We start from the raw sequence: 24641 nt of genomic DNA on the forward strand, positions 1-24641 counted from the left end.
ACATATTATTGACAACGGGGCCCGAAAGTATACACACTACTGAACCGCACTTACCATTAACTACGGATCCGAAAAATCTACAAACTACTGAACTGGACTTTTCATTTACTACGGAGCCAGAAAGTATACAAACTACTGAACCGGACTTATCATTTACTACGGAGCAAGAAAATCTACAAACTACTGAACCGGACTTATTATTTACTACAGAGCCAGAAAGTCTACACACTACTGAACTGGACTTACCATTAACTACGGATCCAGAAAATCTACGAACTACTGAACTGGAATTATCATTTACTACGGAACAAGAAAGTATACAAACTACTGAATCGGACATATTATTAACTATGGGGCCAGAAAGAATAAAAACTACTAACCCGGAATTAACATTAACTACGGAGCCAGAAAGTAAACAAACTACTGAAGCGGACTTACCATTTATTACGGAGTCAGAAAGTATGCAAATTACTGAATCGGACTTATCATTTACTACGGAGCCAAAAAGCCTACAAACTACTGAATCGGACTTACCATTTTCTACGGAGCCAGAAAGTATACAAACTACTGAACCGGACTTATCATTTACGGAGCCAGAAAGTAAACAAACTACTGAACCAGACTTAATTTTTACTACGCAGCCAGAAAGTAAACAAACTCTTGAACCGGACTTATCATTTACTACGGAGCCAGAAAGTAAACAAACTCTTGAACCGGACTTATCATTTACTACGGAGCCAGAAAGTAAACAAACTACTGAACCAGACTTAACAATTACTACGGAGCCAGAAAGTAAACAAACTACGGAACCGGACTTATCATTTACTACGGAGCCAGAAAGTAAACAAACTACTGAACCTGACTTAACATTAACTACGAAGCCAGAAAATCTACAACATACTGAACTGGACTTTATATCATTTACTACGGCGCCACAAAGTATACAAACCACTGAACCGGACCTATCATTTACTTCGGAGCGAAAAAGCACACAAACTAGTGAACCGGACTTTTCATTAACTACGGAGCCAGAAATTATACAAACTACTGAACCGGACTTACCATTAACTACGGAGCCAGAAAATCTGCAAACTACAGAACTAAAATTGTTATCAACTACAGAAGAATCAACGTCAAATACAATCGAGGAAACAACTGACGCAGAACCCACAATGCAATCAGAGCAGAAAACAACAGAATTTAACTCAGAATTATATACTGATTTGGAAATCATAACAACAAAATCTGCAAACCTATTGACAACAGCAACAGGAACATTGGTCCACACAGAACCAAAAACAAAACAACTATTAGGAATGGGCACTTTATTAACCACGGAATCGATAGAATCAAAAACTACGGAATCTCAAACATTTTCAAATACAAAAACTGTGGAACCAGAAATCTTTAAAACGACAGAATCGGAAGGGGTATCGAACTCAAAAACCGAAAAATTATTGAATACAGAAGAAAAACCCCAATTATCTACGGAATCAGAGATGATTGCCACAAAAAGAGAAACCACAGGCGACATAGAACAACATACAATTACAGAAACTGCAGAACCAGAACACGGAACCTTGAATACCACGGAACAGGAGTTGTTGTTTACCGTAACGGAGCACATTTCAAGTACAGAAGAGGAGAAGACAACGGAATCTAAGAGCACAACACAGAAAACAACAAATACGCCTACACAAATTACAAATGGAACAGTAAATTGTATTTGTGTTTGTCAGTATATCTCTGCATCGCTTGAAGAAAGGATAAACCTCAGGAAACGGGCGCTAATGGTGAATGAGAAAAATCTTTCCTCAACTGTTAGAAAGCTCAAATGTGCGACAGATAATCGTGAGTCATCAAAATCAATGGGAACAGTAGGGAGTGTGGTTTTGTCGGTAATATTTGGACTTATTGTTTTATCAGATGTTTATCCATTTTACTTTTTTATGTGCAAAGTATTAAAAATATTGTCACAAAGGTAAACAATAAAAAGAAAGAAATAGGAACATGTTTATTTATTTGATCGGAAAGCGTTTCTAATCTATAATCTTAAATGAGTTCTTCTGACTTCCTGTGATGGATTTCTCGGTGCGTCATTCATCATTACACATCTTTTATTTTTTTTTTCTACAGCTGTATAGAGTCCCAATGTCATTTTTTCACCGAACTTTTGCCTGAGGATCATGGGTCAATTAAATTTAAAATTGTTTAAATAAAGGTAAAAAATATTGGTACACTTGAAGTGTTTCAAGGAATACACCTATGAAATATGATTACCCTGGCCCCACCTATGGCGCAAATGTTAAAGTTTAAAACCAAGTTTTCCTTAGGAAAATTCTGGTTATTGAAGTGGATAAAATTGGAGGTGGTTTCCAGAACAGTGCAACACTTGTCCGTATAATTCCCATAGTTTTCAACAAAGGATGTTTCATTTTGCAGGTTAACTATACATATATATCAGGCATGCCGTTTTGAATTTGATCATACCATTTAATGAAATTTTTAATTTTTATGCAAAATATGCCTGTTGCAATATTACCTCCTAAAGTTTTCAAAAAAGAATTTCTTTCATTAACCATGTGATAGCATAGCTGTTTTCTATTGCTTAAATATTTATCCCGGGTTTTAGTTTAAAATACGAATTACGGAAAGGCTTTCTAAAATAACGCTGCTGTGTAACGCTTTGAGTTTCAATCTTTTTTTAAGTCATAATAATCCGTTAACAATGATAGGGGTATACTACAATACCATATTTATACTAATACAGTGACGAATCGATTGAATTCTTGAATGATGCATGCCGATAAAACGGATATATGCGAAACAACAGGGCACAGGGCTAGAGATTTCGTATTGCGATATACCGAGATTTTTATGAACTATAATGTTATACATGTATTTATACTGCAATAGTTTCAACGGAAATGAAAATGATCTTTTCTTATTATTACATTAACTTCCATTTAAATGAAGAATGTACAAAACTATGATAAATGACCAATGAAAATGTACTTTGTTGATTTAATTACAGTAATGCACAGATATACTCCTATACAACAGTAACATTTACTGTTTGGCATGATTGAAAACGTTTCTGGCATGCATTATATATTCTTTATATTTTATTATAGAAATATTGAGTCCAAGCAATTTACCGGTATATCAGTACTACAAAACCATCTTGCAAAACATCGTACCGCAATCCACAGGAATATCGGTATTAGTAAATTTAATATATATTTATTCATTTCAAATGAAATGGATTGAACAGCAGGCATAATGCCTATAATCGTTCTCTCTATAGGTCAAGGTACAAACAACAATTATTGGTACAGTAAACTGGCACGTAGTGCAGAGTAGCTTCAAACAATAAACAATACTAAAGTGAAGAGAGAAAATGAACTGAGTATTATTTAAAGGTTTTACGCAAGGAAATAGTCAAACGAAATCAACTTAGTCAATTATAGTTCTATATGTATAGAGACCATTTCTTTTTTCCATTTTCTGCAACTTTTTTTTAGGCCTACAGTATTATCAAAGACAAAGTTTGCGTACTAAGGTGCCACATCAAATTTAACTTAATAAGAGAAAACTGACACATATTTCAAGTTTTATAATGGTTTATTGGCGGTTATGGCCACGGCTCCACTCATAACTGCAAGAACAAAAAACGGAAACAGTTCCAAGGTGAACCCTGGGAACAGATGGACACCCGGAAATTAAAATAATGATCATGTTCTTTAATACTCTCTGAATAAAATTAATTGAAAAGTCCAGGTGAGCACTACTGGTAAGCTGAATATCCGCTCACTCTAGGGATCAGCAGCCGTGACAGAGGGGTTGGCTCTCATGGTAGTATTTTTACCTGAAAAATACACAAAAACGAAGCCAAAAACACTTGGAAAATAAATTTCTTCAACCCTTACAGCTTTAATACAAGTTCATTGAAAAACCTAAAAATTTTAAAGGTAACACCATTTTGATGGGGGTGGGTGGGTGGGTGAATTTCCAAATTAAATGCAAAAAGTATGCAGGGAGACTGCAGGGAGGCCGTGACGTCATATTTCACACTAATGCCAGCTCAGGAACTAGGCGTGACTAAAAATCCGATAAACCCGCGAAAATGTCATTAACGCTATTTAGGTTTGATAAACCGATTTAACTTAAAGGTCAAATATAGTATTTTTTTTAAATACAAAATTATTAATGATTATCAGCCTTTGGAGCAATATGAATGACATTATATGGCCTGATTAATTTTCTTGTCACCAATGTCATCACTAGTCGTCGTTTAAATTTACCTGTGTGACAAGTGGAGCGATTTTGTAAATCGCTTCTCTCCCTTGTTGCGTGATGTCATAAGAGACAACGAGAAATAGAAGGTACAAACTATATTACCGGTTTTGGAACATTATCGTTGGCGAGTTGGTGCTATGTGAACTTATAACTGGACAAATTAATCGGGACAAGACCTGAATATGTATTTATTTCTTAAGGACCCGAAATTGGGGAAATATGGACATCAAAATTGAAAAGATATGGTTTTGAACCCAATCAACATGCAAAGCTTTCTGAGCGACATTTTTACATGGATTAGTTTACAGTTTAATCAAATATGAAATGACTCACGAAGTTCTTGGTTCTATTTCAAAATTTATATTGTATTTTAGTTTGTTAATTTGGGTTTTTATAATACTGTTTGGAGGGAAAGGTTTTTCGAATTTTCGTTATTACACAGGATGGAAGAATATTCCCGAGGCGCTGATATACCCATCCGACAAATCTGTGATAAACTGACAAACGAGATGTCTGTGGAGTAGGAAATACTAGTAATAAAGGAAATACCATTTGCATGTTTTCTCCTAATGTACATAAATGTTTTTCTTTCAAATAAATAAGAAAATTATTAGTATGGTGAAAGAATCAATATCCGGAAGGGGGGGGGGGGGACTGAATATGGGGTGGGGGATAATTGATAAGCCAAAGATTGATTGATTTATTCTTGTTTAACGTTCCTCTCGAGAATTTTTCTCTCATATGGAGACGCCATTCTTGCCGGTGGAGGGCTACAAATTCTGACCTATACTCGGCACTTACGGTCATTGAACAGTGAGAGATCTTTTTCGTGCCAGCACCTACTGCGACACGGGACCTCGGTTTATACGGACTCATTCGAAGGACCAGTCTCCACGTCCCACAGTGGGATTCGAACCCGCGACGTAAGGATCAACTCCTGTTGAGAGCAGACGCTCTTACCACTGCGCCACGCGGGCGACACGATAAGCCAAAGAGATGCTTGATTATCTACAGAGATGCTTCATAAAATTTTGACAAGCCAATAAATAAATCCAAAGTTTGAAACTAAAACCTAAAAAAAAAAAAAAAAAAAAAAAAAAAAAAAAAAAAAAAAAAAAGGGGAAGGGGGGGGGGTGAAATAATCTATTTCTGGCTAAAAAATTGGATATATTGAGGTGTGGGAGATGACCATACTATAACAAAACGGGGAGGGGGTTGTTACCAGCCTTTCATGAAAATTTACATTTTAAATTAAAGTTAAGGAATTACTTCTAGAAAAAAAAGGAAGGGTTAAAAGCAGGAAATTAATTCTAGGAAAAAGTCAGGGGAGAACCGCCTCCCCCGATACCTCGTACCTGTAAGACATTTTCCTCGGATATTACACAGACATGGTGATTTCATTTTGTTCCTCAATTTTACTGTCCACAATATTTGTTTTTCTGCAGCATTTACTTTCTCTTGGGGGCATGAAAAAGAAATGTTATTTCGAGGGGGGGGGGGGGGCTACCAAGCAAAAATTCCTTGTCACACATTAAAAAAAAGTTATCAAACATACTTAATTTAAGGACAAGCTTTGTTTTCTATAGTATACTTTACACAGGAAAAATCGCCATGCACCCGGTTCCTACGGCTATGCATTGAAAAAAAATTCATGTATACGTTTTCATCCGCGCCAGTTCTGATGCTATGATGAATAAGAAACAATACATTAAATCAATTTTCCTAAAACATTTTTCTGAAATATTTAGTGCTTATTGAAAGGGATTGAATACTTATCTGTATCCGATAGATGCTGCGATGACCCCTGGTCAGCTGTGTTATTTTCATTTCACTTTCACATTCGCCTGCTTCACAAAACAGAATCAGTCGAAGAAGAATAATCATTTATAGTTTGCGTACTTTCCTTGATTGGCACAAATATGTAGGGCCTTTTCTTAACTGGAAGATCTACCTCTGGTATATATCGACACCACTGTCGCTAAAATTTGCCTTTTTTTAATGATAATCGAAAACACTATACTATACTTATAATTATCGTTTTCTGATGTTGATTGTCTCTTGCGAGGTCACAAAAAGGGAAAGTAATTCTATTGATAAATGTTATTTTTAGCGATTTTTAAACAGGTAAACAAAGAAAATAACGAGATTAAAAATTTTACGAATATTGTGGTTCCTCTTTTTAACTATTCTTTACAGCATATATCATTTGCAAATGTATCTATTTCCTTTGAATTTGACCTTAAAAGAGTTAAATCCAATTATCAAAGACAAAATTTGCTTCCTAGGGTGCCACAACAAATTTAACTTAATAAGAAAAACTGACACATATTTCAAGTTTTATAATGGTTTATTGGCGGTTATGGCCACGGCTGTACTCATAACTGCAAGTACAAAAAACGGAAACAGTTTCAAGGTGAACCCTGGGAACAGAAGGACCCCGGAAATTAAAATAATGATCATGTTCTTTAATACTTTCTGAATATAATTAACTGAAAAGTCCAGGTGAGCACTACTGGTAAGCTGAATATCCGCTCACTCTAGGGATCAGCAGCCGTGACAGAGGGGTTGGCTCTCATGGTTGGATTTTAACCTGAAAAATACTCAAAAACGAAGTCAAAAACACTTGAAAAATTAATTTCTTCAACCCTTACAGCTTTAATACAAGTTCTTTTTGAAAAACCTTAAAATTTTAAGGTAACACCATTTTGATGGGAGGGTTGGGTGGGTGAATTTCCACGTGTTGAATGCCAAAAGTATGCAGGGAGACTGCAGGGAGGCCGTGACGTCGTATTTCACACTAATGCCAGCTCATGAACTAGGGGTGACTAAAAATCCGATTAACCCGTGAAAATGTCATTAACGCTATTTAGCTTTCATAAACCGATTTAACTTAAATGAGTTAAATCCAATTATCAAAGACAAAATTTGCTTCCTAGGGTGCCACATCAAATTTAACTTGGAAAAACTGACACATATTTCAAGTTTTATAATGGTTTGTTGGCGGTTATGACCACGGCTGCACTCATAACTGCAAGTGCAAAAAACGGAAACAGTTCCAAGGTGAATCCTGGGAACAGATGGACACCCGGAAATTAAAATAATGATCATGTTCTTTAATACTTTCCGAATAAAATTAATTGAAAAGTCCAGGTGAGCACTACTGGTAAGCCGAATATCCGCCATTAGACTATGCAGCAGCATTAACAACAACATCCTAAGCCAACTAAGAAAGATGGTTACCAAAACCATGCCCTGATTGAGCTAAAAATTAAAACATAAGCATTATCAACAATATAGCAAAGCGTAACTGTCAATACTTCCTATTTCAAATTGTTTTGATCTTAACCAATACCCTAACATACAAGTCATAAACACTTGGACTTCAAGAATAATGCAGCCATGGTCCATGATCGCCAGTCTTTGGGGTTACTGATATTTCAGGATTCGTTAAGAAATATTGCAACGATTGCTGTATTCTATGAAGAAGCAAACTATTGCCTAAGAAGTTTAGGTGAACTTGGTCTTTGAAAAGATTAGGACTTCCACCTCTGAGCTCAGGATATCTAATGTACTCCCCCCTAAGTTTAAGGATGTTGGTTGCTAAAAAGCTTTTTAGACGTACTCTAGCTCTCTCTAATGCTAAATGGTCCTCCTCCCCGCGCCAAAGTAGCCTGGGTAGAACTTGTGACCAGACTAATGTTGTTTCGGGTAACAGCTTCTGTATTTTTATTAGACCTCTTTTAATACTATTGCGAAGCATTACGCACTTACCGTCTTGTCCAATGTCATTCCCCCCACAGTGTATTACGAGATAGTGGGATGGGTCTTCAATTTTCAATAGAGTCCGTACTTTGGTGTAGACTTGGTTCCATTTCATACCCCCTTCCCTTGTCAAAATACTGAAATGAGGAGGAATGGGCATGCAAAAAGGCATGCTTAATTAGTGAGGATCCTACAATCCAAAATCTCTTGTGATCTACAATGACATGCATGACTAGTTATTAAGGACTAGAAAATGATTAAGTGTGCCCTGTTATAAATACTAACACCCCAACAAAACAGGTTACCCTAATTAACGTCTTATATATTTATACAGACATTTAAATTTCCACCTGCCCCCCTTTGCAATTTGATCCTCCCCTTTGCCTTGAACCCAAGCTTCTGTAGCTGCCCCTATACGAAAGAAATGTGTCTTGTACGCTTGGGTATCTAACCCTTAATTGGCGATAAACACAGAGAATACTGCCATGACCTGATATCTTGTAACCGGGGTCCCATCGGCATGGCAAAAGAAGGAGTTAAGTTGCTGTGGTCTAACTCTCATAGATACTTTAAGTGATTGCACTGGGCATAGGATCTTAGATGTTGGTATTAAATTTATGGTTGCGCCTTCTTGGTCAGTCTTTGAATGGCTAAGATAAAGAAGAAAGTACAGTTTTTACTTTATTATGCCCTAAAAATTTAATGTCTTCAAAAAGTTTTGAAACTGGCTTAAATATTAGTAGAGTATATGAATGTGATAAATCAGGAAAGAATATAGCATGAAGGAGTACCATTCTGGAAATATGACGTCATTAATTTGATGCATTTCTCTGTTTTAAACAGAAAAAGCCTCAAAATGGCCCATTTCAAGGGTTATTTTCCTTCAGAAAATAATGTCCACAGCCATCGCCCACTATAATTTTCGGATATGTTGTGTAAAATTCTTTGAAAAATTACATATCTCAAAATCTTTGTGGGCGATGCCTGTGGACAATATTATCTGAAAGAAATTTCCATGGAAAATTGGTGTCTTCTTTTTAAGAAAATACGGGAAAATGCACATGTTTATGACGTCACAGTTAGCATTTAGAAGGTCATGTGAGAAAAATGATTTGCAAGATCTTTCTGCATGGATCTTCAATAATTCAGAAAGCATGAGTTTTTATTTTTTACATCACTTTCATTTTTAAGAAAAACACAGGGCAAGATTTGTATTGAAACCGTACCTTGTTCTTTGAATGCTATTGCTTGATTTTGAATACTTAACATCCTGAATTTGATAAATAGGGTACAGGGTTCAATTAAGTTACATTTTACACCAGCTAACCCTGGGGTTAGAAAGTGTAAATGTAACTTAATTATGAGTTACAAACGCATGCGCCTTGTAGCCATGTCTTTCCATAAATTTTTGTTCAACATGTATAAACTTGTTGAGATACATTACTCCAGATTAATCATATTTACTTATTCCCTTTTGTCTTTCTGGATCTTCCTTTTGATTCAAAGGTAAACGCGCGTTAGCAGACAGCATAAAAAATTGTATAAAAAACATATTAACATGAATGTTGGTGAAAATGTATGTATATTTATGAAGATAGCAGTCTCGGACATCATAAAATGATAGGTTTCTTAAGTATGTCATGTAATTTATGCCTAAAATATGTATGTTTTTATGTTGAAATTCAAATGTGCCATGTGTGATATGTGATAACAAATGTTAGAAAAGCTGTGATTGGACAATATTTAAAAGTCTGTAACTTTATCATTTTAAGGAGAATGACCATGAAACTTGGCATGCTTATAGATATACGTAATGGCCAGTTGTGTATATAAAAAAAATAGTGCCAAGATGTGCGCAGGCGCCAGCTATGTACAGATTATAAAGTTTTTAACTGGCTATGTATCTTTGTGGTTCAATTTGAGCCAGACTTATATAAAGTATACACATTTCTTCTGTGATGAAAGGGTAATATTTAGTGCGCATGCGCCAGTTATATTCAGAGAATAGGGATTATTTAAATGTCTGTATTATCTTTATTTGTGCTCCAATATGACCCAAACTATAAAAAGCACACACATATGAAGAGAGATATTTTTTCTGTAGTAGAAGGGCACCTAGCCTTGCGCATGCGCCAGTTATATACAGATTATAGGGATTATTTAAATGTCAATCGTATCTTTATTTGTGCTCCACTATGAGCCAAATTAAAGAAATCATACACATATGAAAGGACATATTTCTTCTGTAGTGAAAGGGCACCTGACTTTGCGCATACGCCAGTTATATACAGATAACAGGGATTTTTTAAACTGTCAATGGTATCTTTATTTGTGCTCCAATTTGAGCCAAACTTAGATAAAGTATACACATATGAAAGAACATGTTTCTTCTGTAGTGAAAGGGTACCATTTAGTGCACATGCGCCAATTATATACATATAATAAGGATTACTTAACTGTCTATAATATCTTTATTTGTGCTCCAATATGACCCAAACTTACAGAGAGCACACACATATGAAGAGAGATATTTTTTTCTGTAGTAGAAGGGCACCGGGCATTGCGCATGCGCCAGTTATATACAGATAATAGAGATTATTTAAATGTCAATGGTATCTTTCTTTGTGCTCCAATATGAGCCAAATTTATAGAAATCATACATATATGAAAGGACATAGGGATTTTTTAACTGTCAATGGTATCTATATTTCTGCTCCAATTTGAGCCAAACCTAAAGAAAGAATAAATATATTAAGGGACATATTTTTTCTGTAGTTTAAGGGCAGCTGGCATTGCGCATGCGCCAGTTATATACATATAATAGGATTCTCTAACTGTCAATGGTATCTTTATTTGTGCTCCAATATAAGCCAAACTTACAGAAGCCATACACACATGATAAAACATAAATTGTTTTTGTAGTGTAAGGACACTATCCAGTGCGCATGCGCTAGCTATATACAGATAAAAGGGATTTTTTAAATATAAATTGTACACTATCTTTTCGTCTGACTTGACTCAATTTTACACAAGATCTGAATATAATAAAGATTATAAATTTAACAAAAGTAAATTAACACTAAAATGTGCATGCACCATCAATTAAAACTGATTTATCCTAACAGAAAGAGCTAAAGAAGTAAATTATGGTAACAACAAGAAGTGGTAAAGAAGATGGAGAAGATGTAGGTTACATACATTATGGAATAATATAAGTCAAATGTTAATTAAGTACTGCTCCATGTTATAGTCAGGCAGGTCCCATGCAGGGATAACACACATTAATTTTTGAATCTGTTTATTTCTTCTCAGTTGTCATTCATATTAAACCTCTTAAAATATTTGAATAAGAAAAGGTTCATTTCTTTTGTATATTTGTGTTATTTACATCCAAAGTATATTGATGGATTTGGTTGAATTCCTATATAATATCACTAAAATTCATCCTTTTTGTATCAATGAAACACAGAAAAACATTCTAAGATATAGTTTTCCATGATGAAAATATTTTCACCTTGGTATATGCTTTTATATAAAATTCTTGATTTTCTGTGTTTTCTACATGCTAACAAATATACAGCTTCCAAAGTTAAGCCCCTTCCTCCCATTTTATCTATAAGAGTTATCTCCCATTTCCCATTATGCAGCAGGGCATCAGTAATGGCAGCCTCCATTGGAAAATGTTCCATCAGTATTTATACTTCAAGTTGTTGTTCTATTTCACCTCTGCATCCATCAGAAATAAATTTGATTAGATTAAAAGACTGCAAATGAGGCATTGTATCACATCTGTTGAAAAATGGGATTCGATCTGTAGATCTGGCGTAAAAGGAGAGGCTGATGTATTCAGTGAAGTAGACCTAATATGCAAGCGTGGGACTCTTCACTATTGAGGAAGCATTTACGGTATGTCCCTATCACAGAGACTTTCTTGGTGTACATTGGCGTCCCAAGACATCTTGTCAGTATCCTGACCACCAGGGAAATGCCAAGCCATATCGGAGTTTCAACTCTCTTATGTCTAAGCGGATGGTTTCCGAGTTTGGTACTTTAGTGCCTATAGGTTCTGGAGAGTTAATTTATATTTCCTTAGAAAATTTGAATTGGAATTTAATCTGAATTAAAAAATGACACACGCTATAACAGTTTAATATCATGTGAAGGTTGTTTCCATGAGATGGGGGGGGGGGGGGTATGTGTCATGCAGTGTTTTTACTATAAATTTCCATATTTTAGTTTCTGATTCAATGATGCAGTGGTCAAAGAATTTTTTCTAAGGATGCTAAATGAAAAATTATTTGTTGTTTTTTGAGGTATTTATTAAATGTGATAATATATCAGAAATCAGGGTTGTCAAATTCCATGTTTAAAACATACACAACAAAGTGTATTAAATTAATGTTTACAAGTGTTACAAATACATTCTTTTAAATAAATGACTATATACATGTAGATATGAATGTAGACAAATTGGTTGTCAAAGATTTGATCAGCTCATGATGAGAATATTTACATGTCAAAAGCATTTTAGACCAAACTTAATACATGTAGTCCCATGTGCTACATGTTCAAAATGTAGTGTGGTTGCTATCACATCACATTACATCACATTTTGATGTATATAACAGTATATATAAACATTAAAATAATCATTGAAGTTGATTGCATGTTAAAAAAAAAATAGCAATGATAACTCTTTTATACAAAAATGACTTCTAGACATAGATTTATTTATCATTATTTAAAACTTGAGTATATAGAGATACATGCACTTAAAAACGTCTGTAAATTTCAATACTTCCCTTTTTTTTGATTTTTAGGAATATGCAGAAAATGTCATGGAGATTATTTGAATTTTCCTTCATCAATAGGCATGATAGGAGAGGTAATAAATGCAGTCTTATTTTTCAAGAGGTCTTTCACATCTAGGAATGATTTACCTGTGCCTACTTGTGTATTTTCATTCATAATTAATGATTAAGCAACCTCCTCCTAATGTTGTATGAAATAAGTTGCTACACCCATAGTTGCATGGTTGTGATAGCAACGACACTACTTCAAATTATATTTAAAAAATAACTAAATAGAACCAGTAAAAATTACTTGAAAATAAGATTTTTTAAAGAATTACTTATATCATGAGTCATATTCTTGGTATTTAAAGCCCATGTTAGTAACATAACATAACATTGGGGTAAAAGAGCTTTTTATGAGATGTTTGTGAAGCCTTAAGTTACATGAGTGGAGTAAAAATTACATTAATTCAGTTTTTACATATCTAAAGTTTATTTACTGATAAACTACATACAGTGGAAATTTTTATAATCAGTAAGTACACAGAGTAATATGCTGAGTTTAAGTTTTAGATTCCAAAATTTAGATATCAATTCTATTGCTTTTTTTTATTTGATAAAAAGTGTTCAGATTTTATTTGCTGTTATAAAATATAATAAATAAGTAAATGAAATAAGTCAATATTAATTATATCATGAATAGGTTGAAGTTCCCATGGAAGATAACCACAGAAACGAAGAGACAAATGTTGCAACCTCTATCCAAAACCAGCAGTCTACATGTACTGATGGTGCATGTATAAAATTCACATGTTGAGTTATTGATAGTGTTTTGAATCATTGAAGTTTGTTGTGTAATATATGATTAATAACCTGTAATAAACATGATAAATGGATTTCTAAGCATATCAACAGATTGTGTGAAATTTACATGCACACTTTTTAGCTCACCTGAGCTGAAAGCTCAAGTGAGCTTTTCTGATCACAATTTGTCTGTAGTCCGTCTGTCTGTATGTAAACTTTTCACATTTTCGACTTCTTCTCCAGAATCACCGGGCCAATTTCAACCAAACTTGCCACAAAGCATCCTTGGGTGAAGGGGACTCGAATTTGTTCAAAACAAGGGCCATGCCCTTTTTCAAGGGGACATAGTTAAGAAATAGTGAAAATTTGGTGGCATGTTTTAAAAAATCTTCTCAAGAACCACTGGGTCAGGAAAGATGAAACTAATTTGGAAGCATCCTCGGGTAATGTAGATTTAAATTTGTTCAAATCATGACCCCCGGGGATAGGGTTGGGCCACAATGGACGATCAAAGTTTTACATAGGAATATACAGGAAAAATCTTTAAAAATCTTCTTCTCAAGAACAACAAAGCCATGATTGGTCATATTTATATGGAAGCATCCTCAGGTAGTGTAGATTAAAGTTTGTTTAAATATTGATGCCCGGGGGGTAGGATGGGGCCATAATAGGGGATAAAATTTATACCAAGAAATATGTAAGAAAAAATCTTTTAAAAATCTTCTGCTCAAAAACACAAGAACAGCGAAGCCATTAGTTATTTAATATGGAAGTATCTAGAGATAGTGTAAAATTCAAGACCCCCCCCCCCCCCGGTGATGTGGCCAGTGTTTTTCTGTGTATATTTCTATACACAAAAATGGCTAACAAATCTATTTCATAAATGGCTTAGTAAACAACACAGCAAAATAATGAAAATATTTAGGATTATTTTCAAAATAGTCTTTCAACAAATATGTAATTCCTTTGACATGATTTTATTTTTATAATATTTCCATTATTTCTATAATCCTCATAGGCTCAGGCTGAAACAGATATTGAAGCATGGAGTTGTCGACTCCGGACAAGAAAGACAGAGACTGTTATATATGAAGTAAGTGTTGAACAATTTGAATATCATATGAAAGCCAGAAATCTGAAGAAATATTGTAATTTTGCATCTGTAAAAAGTAAAAACATTTAGTTTAAGGAAAATCAAGTCTGGGAGAAAAAAATATTTCAGCTCTTGTCTTTTGAAAAGCAAGATGATCATAATGTAGTAATGCCTATTACTCAGTTTATTTATCTTTTAAAAAATTATCATTTAATACTTAAGTGTATATACTCTAAATGAATTGTTCGATTGATAACTGCCAGGCTACCATCATGCATAGGGGTATCAAGTTTTAGCATACAATTTTTATAGTGGAAAATATCATTCAAGTTTTTCTTCTTTGAAACAGTACTGTTAACATAAAACTAGAATATGAAAAGTATAGCCATACATTTACATTATTTTGAAAGAGCTAGAGGCATCTTTTAAAACTATAAATATCATGACAATGAAAACCCAGCCTACTCCCTACCAGGGACAACCATTTGAAGAGGTCAGTGTTTTATACCCAAATGAGCTATGTAGCTCCTATGTCAAACAAATATCACAAAACTGAAACTTTGTCTTCAAAATACTCAGATAATATATTCAAATACATATACTTTGTTATAGTAGTATGTAAAATTTATATGATATGTTTAATTTTGTAACAGAGTGATAGTCAAAGCAGTGCAGTTTGTAGTCAAGGTTCTAATTGGAGTCAGGAAGAGGAAGCTCTTCCCCTTCATGAAATTCAGTTGACTGATGTGAACACAGCTATTAACATCCTAAGCCAGGGTCAAATTAGTCCACTGCGATCAAGACTCAATACAGACTTGATGGATACTAAAGAACGAACTTTAAGGTGAACGAATCACTTCAATTTATGAAATTCTGATTACTTTTTTCATGCATGAACAGTGAATTTAATATATTAGTTTGTATGGCTGTACTTTTCATATTTTAGTTTTATACAAAAATTGATTATGACCCGAGGGTGTGTTGTGACCTTGACTCAAGATAATTCTTGCAAATTCAAGGTCACTGACAAAAAAAGTATAAAATTCTTGTTCAATCTACAACTTCTTTATAGAGAACATTGATATTTTATACATTTAACAAAGATTGCCTATGACCTGGAAATATGTCAAGAACTTGAACAAGGTCATCTGATCAAGTTCAAGGTTATTCAATTCCTGTTTTCACCATATCTTCTATAAATGGAGAACATTAGAGGGATATCTTTTCAAAAATATTGCATATAGGGGGAATTAGTTTGTGAGCTCACTCAGACCTCTAGTTTCATATTTGTTCAAAGTTATGCTCAGGTGATACTGTGACTCAAAGGCCTCATGCTTTGGACTGGAATATAATTTTGGTCTACTTCATATCACATTCAGTAGGTGTTTACTTTTCTAACAGCAGAAGAAAGAGTATCTTAAATATATCTTTCTAATTTTTAGATACTACAAAAGGAAAGCACAGGAGACTTGTACAGCTCTACTAGATGCAATTGCTCCTCATCAAGGAGAGAGACTTAAGGAGATAGCATTACTAAATTCAGAAGCTACTGATGATGACCTTTTCCATGTTGTTGGCGAAATGTACTACAATATCAAGGATGCAAATGTGAAATGTCAACTTTTGTCTCTGGTAGTAAACAGATGTTCAAAGGCTGAACTGTTGACAAAATTTCCAGAGGTTACAAAACATCAGATAGATGAAGCTGGGAGACATGCTTTCGTAAATGGTCCTGGATCAGGTGTTCAGCAAACAGTATCTTCTCAACACAGACAGAGAATCAATTTTGCAAAGTTACAACATGCAGTAGAATTTTTCAGTGATCCATCATTCAACCAGATTTCATCATACACTACAAGATACCTAAAGCTAGATTCTGGAGACACTTTAGTAATTCCTGATGTAGTTAGGACTATGATCCATTCAAATTTGATCAAACCTTACAACACATACTGCGCCAGTAATAACTTTGAGCATCTTAGTGAGTCGACTCTATATGAAGTCCTAAATGCATGTAGTGCATCAAAACGGAAGTGTCTGAAAGGACTTGATAACATTGCTGTTGATGGATCTTCAGCTTTTGACAGTCTGAGTAGCTTATTTGATAAACTTGATGAACCTCAACAATGGAAAAAAGAAATGAAGGAAAAGCTGTTCAATGCTCGACTGTACTTAAAGACTGACTACAAACTCCACATCAAGCGAGAAGATGAATGTGCTTTCCACTGCTTACAATATGCACTGAGTGACCCCAAATCAAGCCATCTTAGTGTTTCATGTGACCTTGAGCATAATAAGATCTGCAGCAGGTGTAACATATTTGGTGAAGTTGCCACAGAGATCCGCAAATTCATCATAAAGACTCCATCAGAAGAGCAAGAGGTACTATATTGCAAGATTTGGAAATGTCCGTAATACAGGTAGAGGACTGGAGATTTCATATTATAAGAACTGTGAATCAAGATGATGGAAGAGTAGACATTCTGCATGACTTGAAGAACAACGAAGTTTTAGTGATTCTAGACTGGGCGATGAAATATTTGCCACAGATGTACCGTGAGAAAATGAAAGACTTCTTTGGACAGAAAGGTGTACACTGGCATGTGTGTGTTGCAGTTTTCAAGGAACAAAATGGAGGTTTAGTGGTAAGCTAATATATAAATAATACACAGTTCAACTACAGTTTCTCGGAAGTGGATTTCTTGAATATCATGGATATCTCAAAGTGATTCAATCAAATCCCTAATAGATTACTTATTATTCAAGTATTTTATCCTTGATACATGCATCATCTCAAAGATTTTCTGTAGTCCCAAGGAGTTCAAGATAAGAACATTTGACTGTACACATAAAAAAAATTTATTATGGGGTATAGATCTATCAGTTGTTTGTCTGTTGTATTATGCATACTCCATGTGTATTGGCATGTGAAAGTAATTTGGTATTTAAAATTAGAAATAAAATGAAGTTGCTTTACAGTGTGTGAACATATGCCTCAAGCAGTTTTTACTCTTTTGTAGCACAAGACTTTTACTCACATAATGGATTATGTGAAACAGGACTTCTTTGCTGTTCTTTCATTACTAGAACATACACTAGTAACTATTAAACAACAGCTGCCACACATAACAGAAGCTTACCTTAGATCAGACAATGCGGGGTGCTACCATTGTGGGCAGATATGGCTCTCCATACCATCATTGTCAGAAAGAACAGGTAATCTTTGTCAATTATGCACAATGCATACCTTGTAAGCATCTGAAATTGTTGATGCTTTGGAATTTGTTTTCTCTTTAATAAATGGGTTTTCTTTGTCTAGAACATTATCATAAATTATACTTCTTAAGGGATTGATTTGCTCATTCTCCTCATGTACATTCTGTTTTTATGGATTCATAATATATGCGTAAAAATGTTTTTCTGAATTTTTTTTTCAATTGAAACAAAGTTTGAATTTCCAATAGGTAGCTATGTTGTGTCTGTTTGAAAATTATGCTAGCAAAAGTAAAAATGCTCTTGAAAAAAGCTTCCTTGAGAATATATGTATGCTGTAGTGAAAAATATGTTTTCATCAAATGAAAATACTATTGTATGTATTCTCATTTTTTCAGGAATTACTGTGAAGCGTTTCGACTACAGTGAAGCATAGAGTGGAAAAAGTTACTGTGATGCAAAAATTGCTCACATGAGATCAAAGAGGAGGATCTTTTCTTCAGAGGGCCATAATATATGTACAGCTATCCAGATGAAGGAGGCAATTGAGAGTGGTGCAGGAGTCAAGGGAACCTGCATTGCTGTTGTTGATGTTGATGTCACTAAGCAAACACTCACAAAGCATTCTTGGAAGGAAGTAAGCATCATATCAAACATTGATTTCACAGCAGCAGGATTAAGAACATGGAAAGCATACAGAATTGGAGAGGGGTGCTTCAAAGATACGGAAAGTCTTCAGAAACTAGGTCAATTGCAATCTACTACCAGTTTAAAGATCATAAGTGACTTCAACCACCCTGAAGAACATGGCCAAATTCATCTTAAGACATCAGAGAATCAACCAGGATCACATGATGATCAATCTGTTACCTTATCAAATGATGATGATGATGGTATCGATGACGAACCTTCTGGAATGAACTCTAAGTTATTCTTTTGTCCTGAATATGGATGTTAAAAGTCATATCAGACTTTTGAGAAGCTGAATGAGCATGATTTGAAAGCTCATCAATGCTTTTATGATCATTTTTTTTTTTGGCATGTCATCTCTATATCATGTAAATATGCAAAGATTCCTTAGTCCTGTTGATCCATTTTTTTTAAAATTCAAATTGTAGATCCTGCAGTTAGGTGGGGCTAAAATTGAAATGTTAAAAATAAATATGGATTTTACATCACAATGTAACAAATGCACTGGACTTTGGTTTGTCTTAATGTTTGTTTTAATCTTCAACAATTGTTACCATGGCAACCGGAAATATCACTTATTTATGATTTAATATTTTATTTTTCAATAATTTGTATAATTTCTTTCTACATTAAATGGGATCATCAATCAAAAAAAAATTGTTTCAATGGAATGGTACATCATATGCATAGTGTTTGATTTCAGGAATTTTTGAAATATGTTTAAAAAACGCCTTTTTCGAATTGTTCGATTTATTTAAAAAATGGAAAACGCAGAATTTTTATTTGATAATTCACATCTCTTGAGGATACAGTTTCTGAATTCATAAATGAATTTATGCAATCTGTATGTTTTTTCATGAAATATAACTTTGAAATAATGAAAATTTAGGTTTTTTATTGAATTTCTCCACTGGGCTATTTATAGATTTGATTTCAAGATTCAGTATAACTGAAAAATATTTAAAAAAAAAAAAAAACTTGATTTGTTAGAACTAGTAGACTTTATATTATAGTTTCAGATAGTAACAAGACTTTTTGGATAGAAATTGCTGTGGTAACCAACTGAATATCATTGTTGCATGAAACAAAGAACAATTATGCATAAAAATTACAATTTTTGTGTATTTTAATAAAAGTACATCACAAACAGAAATGAGATATTCAAAGTTGCGAAAGTCAGAAGGTTGTCCATTCTTCTAGTCTGCTGTGACGAAGTAAGCAAAACAACAGAACAGGTTTATAATTTATAAACTGTAAACATCTGAATTAACTATTTCCCGCAACAAACCAGATGTAGTATTCTTGGGGGTTCAATGACACTCGAAGCATAAATCGATTTACAAAATATCCATTGTTGCTTTCTAGCCAAAAACTTCGACATCAATGATCAGTCCTAATCCTAGCCCTGATCCTGTTCTCCACCCTTGCCGGAATAAGGGTAAATATTTCTGTTGGGTTTATTTTATTTTCAGTATAAGTATAAGTATGTTACAAGCATATTACCTTCTATAGAAAACAAGAAAGTACCCAGCAAAAGACCGAGGAAGTTTTTTTTTGTTTGTATGTTGTTTAACGTCCCTCTCGAGAATTTTTCACTCATATGGAGACGCCACCACTTGCCGGTGAAGAGCTGCAAATTTTGTCCTATACTCGGCACTTACGGCCATTGAGCAGTGAGGGATCTCTTTCGTGCCGGTACCTACTGCGACACGGGACCTCGGTTTATACGGTCTCATCCGAAGGACCGGTCTCCACGTCCCACAGTGGGAATCGAACCCGCGACGTAAAGATCAACTCCTTACTCCGCGACTTTAGAGCAGACGCTCTAACCACTGCGCCACGCGGGCGACGACCGAGGAAGGGCCCACGAAAACAAACGCCTGGGAAAAGAAAGAGGAAGGAATGTCCTCTCTCATGGATACAACCGCCATCCAGCAAAGACCAACGTAAAAACCGGCAAAAGTAAGTAAGCAAATTATCATGATTCAAATGGCAAAATCCATATACTAACGTTGATTTTTAGATGTTAACCTTTCTGCATTTCCTAATAAGATTATTCTGTGTAAAGATTAAAACACTTATAGGATGTAATGCTGTAGTTAAATGGCTAGATACCCACTTCCACAAGAAAAAAAGATGGAGAGGAATTACATCAGCTGGTGATGTCGACAAAGGAGCAGAATTGACGTTAGTTTTATCCCATCTCAATGTTTATAAATAAACTGTTTTTTCAAGAATACTATCATATACTGGTGTCATAAAATATTCTAGTGAGGAGCCAGCTGAAGCTGAAGAGGAAGCTGAAAAAGAGGGAAAGTACTCTAGAGGAGAATGGAGGAAAGGTAAGTTTACTTTTAGAATTATCTAACCTTTAAATATGTAAATCTTCCTTAAACAAAATTTGGAATGTATTAATGAATTATTTCAGAGAAAATATTGAAGGAGTTCAAGCTATGGCATATGAGCCTTGAGAAGAACAGGGGGAGAAGATTACGGAGCAACATGCTCAGCAAATCTTCTCCATCTGGTCAAGTATAGATCCAGATTTGGATATAAAGACACTACTGTCAGCATCCAACATCCGTGACAAGTGGTTGCCCATGGCAAGGACAAGATTCGCACCAGGGACAGTTAGGTCTTATCTTGGTAAAATTTTATTAACCTCTACTGAAAACAAGTTGATAAAACATTTCTAAAAGTTGTTGATTGTACATTTTTTCTCAATGTTATTTCTTAAGGATCACTTAAGGATTTTCTTGATTTTCTGGTTGACACGGGGGAGTTGGAGAGAACGGTATCCACGGCCCCAACAGAAAAATTTAAGCGTTGGGCAAGGGCCCTGCAGATAGATATCCAAAAGAGGAGAGTAGAAAAAAGAGCGGAAGATGATGGTATTTTTCCATGTTTCAATAATTACAGTAAAACAGTTTTAATGATATATTTCTCTCCCTAAATATATCTACCTCTAAATATATATGTGTATATTAAAAATTACAGTAGAGAGAAAAGAGCCAGAGGACATAGTAGAATTTCAGAAGTCTAACATCTATACTGAAGCAGTTGAAATGTTTAAGGATATGGAGGAGGATTAGGGTCAAGGGGACTTACAGGAAGAGAACTTTTTGTTAGTGAGGAATTTCCTCATGTTGAATCTCTTGATAAATAATGGGCAAAGGGTGGATGCCTTAGTTAACCTTAAAATCAGGCACATCAAGAATGCTGAGGAAAAAGACAATAGCCATGTGGCAGTTGTGAGTCTTTTCTTCCTTCATTTTCTTTTTTACTGAATGGGGAGTTAGGGGGTGGGGATTTTTAAGGTAAAATGTCATTTCTATTAAGAAAGGATCATGATCTTTTAACATTATTTTTTCAGATTGCACATCACAAGACTGGCCATATAGCACCCATTACCCTCGTTTTTTCCGAGGATCTCTTGACGTTCATGGAAATCTACTTGTCCAAGATCAGACCGAGGTTGTCCGGCTTCAACAGTGAGCTCGAGGAGAAGTCGGTGGTTTTTCTGACGTACCCACCAAAGACAGCCAGCCCCTCTGCTTTGAACCCATCCTCAGTGAATAAAGCCATCAAATCAACTTGGAAGCCCGCAGAGCAAACAAAGAACATTTCGGCAACTCAGCTGAGGAAGGCCACCGCTACATCAGTAAGTTAGTTATAGGAAGTTAGATAGATAGATAGAAAGATAGATTAGATATCTGATAGATACATATCATATAAGCATAACTTCTCCTTATAGGTTAAATCTAAGTTCACACTTGCCCGTGACGTTTTGGCCTAACAAATAAATCACCGCCCGTCAATGCAAGACACATATTACATGCTGACTCAAAAGAAAACGGATGCAGTCAAGATCGTTAGAGTTATCGAGAGTGTTATGAGAAACGTGGATGAAGAGGTTTTTAATGCTTTTTGTAAATCAATTCATGATGCAAATATCTTTTGAAAGATTTGCATTGAGGTACAGTTGTATGCTGTGTTTTATGGTGTATTTTGCTTTCATTAGGTCAGGGAAATTGATGGAAGTAAGGGTCCAAATATCCAGGAGGTGGATGAGATGGAAAAAGAAAACGGACTTCCACTGGTATGCTTTTAAATGATCTATGTTTCATTACTATAACATTAGGCAATTATTACACAACAAGAATATTTAAAAAAAAAATTGTTATAGCCTGAGGGATGCCTATCAGCACAGCACAAGAGAAGATTGTTCACTACATAGGAAGCTCAAATAATCATCAGCAGGTGCAGAGAATTGATTGATGGTGAGAAGCAGTGTTCTACAAATACAATTAATTTTCAAATACTCAATCAAAAACACCTATTAATAAATTATAATTAGTTTTCATCTAATTTACTTTATAGATGACAACAAACCAATAAAAAACAAAACTTGCCTAGAGTTGTTGGGGAAGGGAGAAGAAGGAAAGAAGATCATCTCGAGGGTTAAAGATCTGCATCCTACGGATTATCAGAAGAGCATTGCAGATAGGGTGAGAGCACAAAGAAGGTTGTCTAAAAAGAAAGCACATATATCATTGTTTTAATTATATTGGTACTATTGGTTCTGTTCTGTTTGATAGAAACGATTCCAAAAAGAAAACTAACATGTTTATCTTTTTTTTTTCAGGTGAAGAGCACAGAAGAAAATCGCAAATGTTTATATAAATGATCATAAATAAATTAGTACAATTTAATATATTTGACCTTTTGTTGTGTTGAAACAAGAAAAAAATATTTCCAAAAACATTTACCAGTGAATGGAAAGGAGAGTAAGCCAAGAGCCATATAAAATGGACAAATTGATGAAGGTATTACCATTTGAGCATGCAGACATATATTTTCTTGATATCCTCTGTACAAATTTACAGGAAGGAATAAATCAATAAGACCCTGGAATATTTAACTGGAGGACACATTTTGAAACTATGAATCTATTCTGTATTTTGGGATGTCCGGTAAGCTCCTTCTGGCTTGGTATTTCATGATTATAGCAAACCATATCAATAGAAAGTGTACCAGAGCAGAAAAGCATCAATATGTACTAAATTCAATAATTTTGTTCTAACCCCAGGGTTAGAAAATGTAAAATGTAATATAATTTTTTTTTGGTGACTTTTCCTTTTTGGGCCCTATTTTCTTAAAAATCAATTTTAACTGGATATTTTAGAAAAAAATTGAAAAAAATGAAAAAATACATATATATATATATATATATATATAGCCCGTGCCCCCCCCCCCCCCCCCCCGGTTCCTACGGCCATGATAAGGACAAATCAGGAGTCGTGACTTGTCGAAATCACTGAAGTCACTCTTGTTTAATCGCGACATGATTTTTCGACAAACCAAGTGTTGCGATCAATTAGAAACATGTTATTTTAGATAAATTCTACCCATATACTACTTTGTAGCAAATAAAACAGTACATAAAGTTCACAAAATGTTAAGTTACATTTTACATATCTAACCCCAGGGTTATGAATATACATTTTTCTTGTATTTCTTAAAATTAAAGGAAATTAAAGTAAAATATGGGTTGTTTTTTCTTCGTCTAAGTTAACTGTACAAATATTTAGCAATATATTTTAATACTATACGTAATCGACAAAATCGATGGCAATATAGATGTCGCAACATGTCGAAATCACTTAACGCATTCCTGTTTTGTTGCGACTTGACAAACCAAGTGTTGCGAACACTTAAAAATATGTCATATTTTTAAATACAATTAGAAAGATGGTATTTTATGTTCATTCTACACATATTTATTATTTTAGACTTTAAATTCTGAGTCACTTTATATATTTACTTTGATGCCTCAATGAATTAAATAAGTAGGCCAAAGTATGCGCTTTCCTGCGTGATATTTCATTATTATAGGAAACCATATCAATAGAAAGTGTTCAAGAGCATAAACGCATCTATACCTAAAAAAATCAAAATTTTGAGTAAACCCCAGGGTTAGAAAATGT

The 24641-nt window shown here is 34.5% G+C and overlaps 2 protein-coding genes, 1 long non-coding RNA gene and 1 pseudogene across 3 annotated transcripts; all 4 read left to right on the forward strand.

Moving 5' to 3' along the window:
- Window positions 1-11721: 11721 nt before the first annotated feature.
- LOC133175194 (uncharacterized) lies at window positions 11722-15599 on the forward strand (annotated as a pseudogene).
- A 1567-nt stretch (window positions 15600-17166) lies between these two features.
- LOC133175137 (uncharacterized) lies at window positions 17167-18393 on the forward strand. Its single transcript, XM_061310260.1, has 3 exons — window positions 17167-17396; window positions 17772-18001; window positions 18363-18393. Exons 1-3 carry the CDS (start codon window positions 17283-17285, stop codon window positions 18391-18393), a joined length of 375 nt encoding a protein of 124 aa, XP_061166244.1. The 5' UTR covers window positions 17167-17282.
- A 3073-nt stretch (window positions 18394-21466) lies between these two features.
- On the forward strand, window positions 21467-22450 carry LOC133175138 (uncharacterized). The gene is made up of 4 exons (XM_061310261.1): window positions 21467-21545; window positions 21652-21905; window positions 22028-22315; window positions 22409-22450. Exons 2-4 carry the CDS (start codon window positions 21798-21800, stop codon window positions 22448-22450), a joined length of 438 nt encoding a protein of 145 aa, XP_061166245.1. The 5' UTR covers window positions 21467-21545; window positions 21652-21797.
- A 252-nt stretch (window positions 22451-22702) lies between these two features.
- Window positions 22703-23186, forward strand: LOC133175128 (uncharacterized). Its single transcript, XR_009719236.1, has 3 exons — window positions 22703-22753; window positions 22841-22934; window positions 23035-23186. It is a non-coding gene; the product is annotated as an uncharacterized LOC133175128 (long non-coding RNA).
- The last annotated feature ends 1455 nt before the right edge of the window (window positions 23187-24641 follow it).

Source organism: Saccostrea echinata, unplaced genomic scaffold, assembly GCF_033153115.1.
Source record: "Saccostrea echinata isolate AGI-Se365-2 ecotype Australia unplaced genomic scaffold, CSIRO_AGI_Sech_v1 ptg000061l, whole genome shotgun sequence".
In the NCBI taxonomy this organism is placed as follows: Eukaryota; Metazoa; Mollusca; class Bivalvia; order Ostreida; family Ostreidae; genus Saccostrea; species Saccostrea echinata.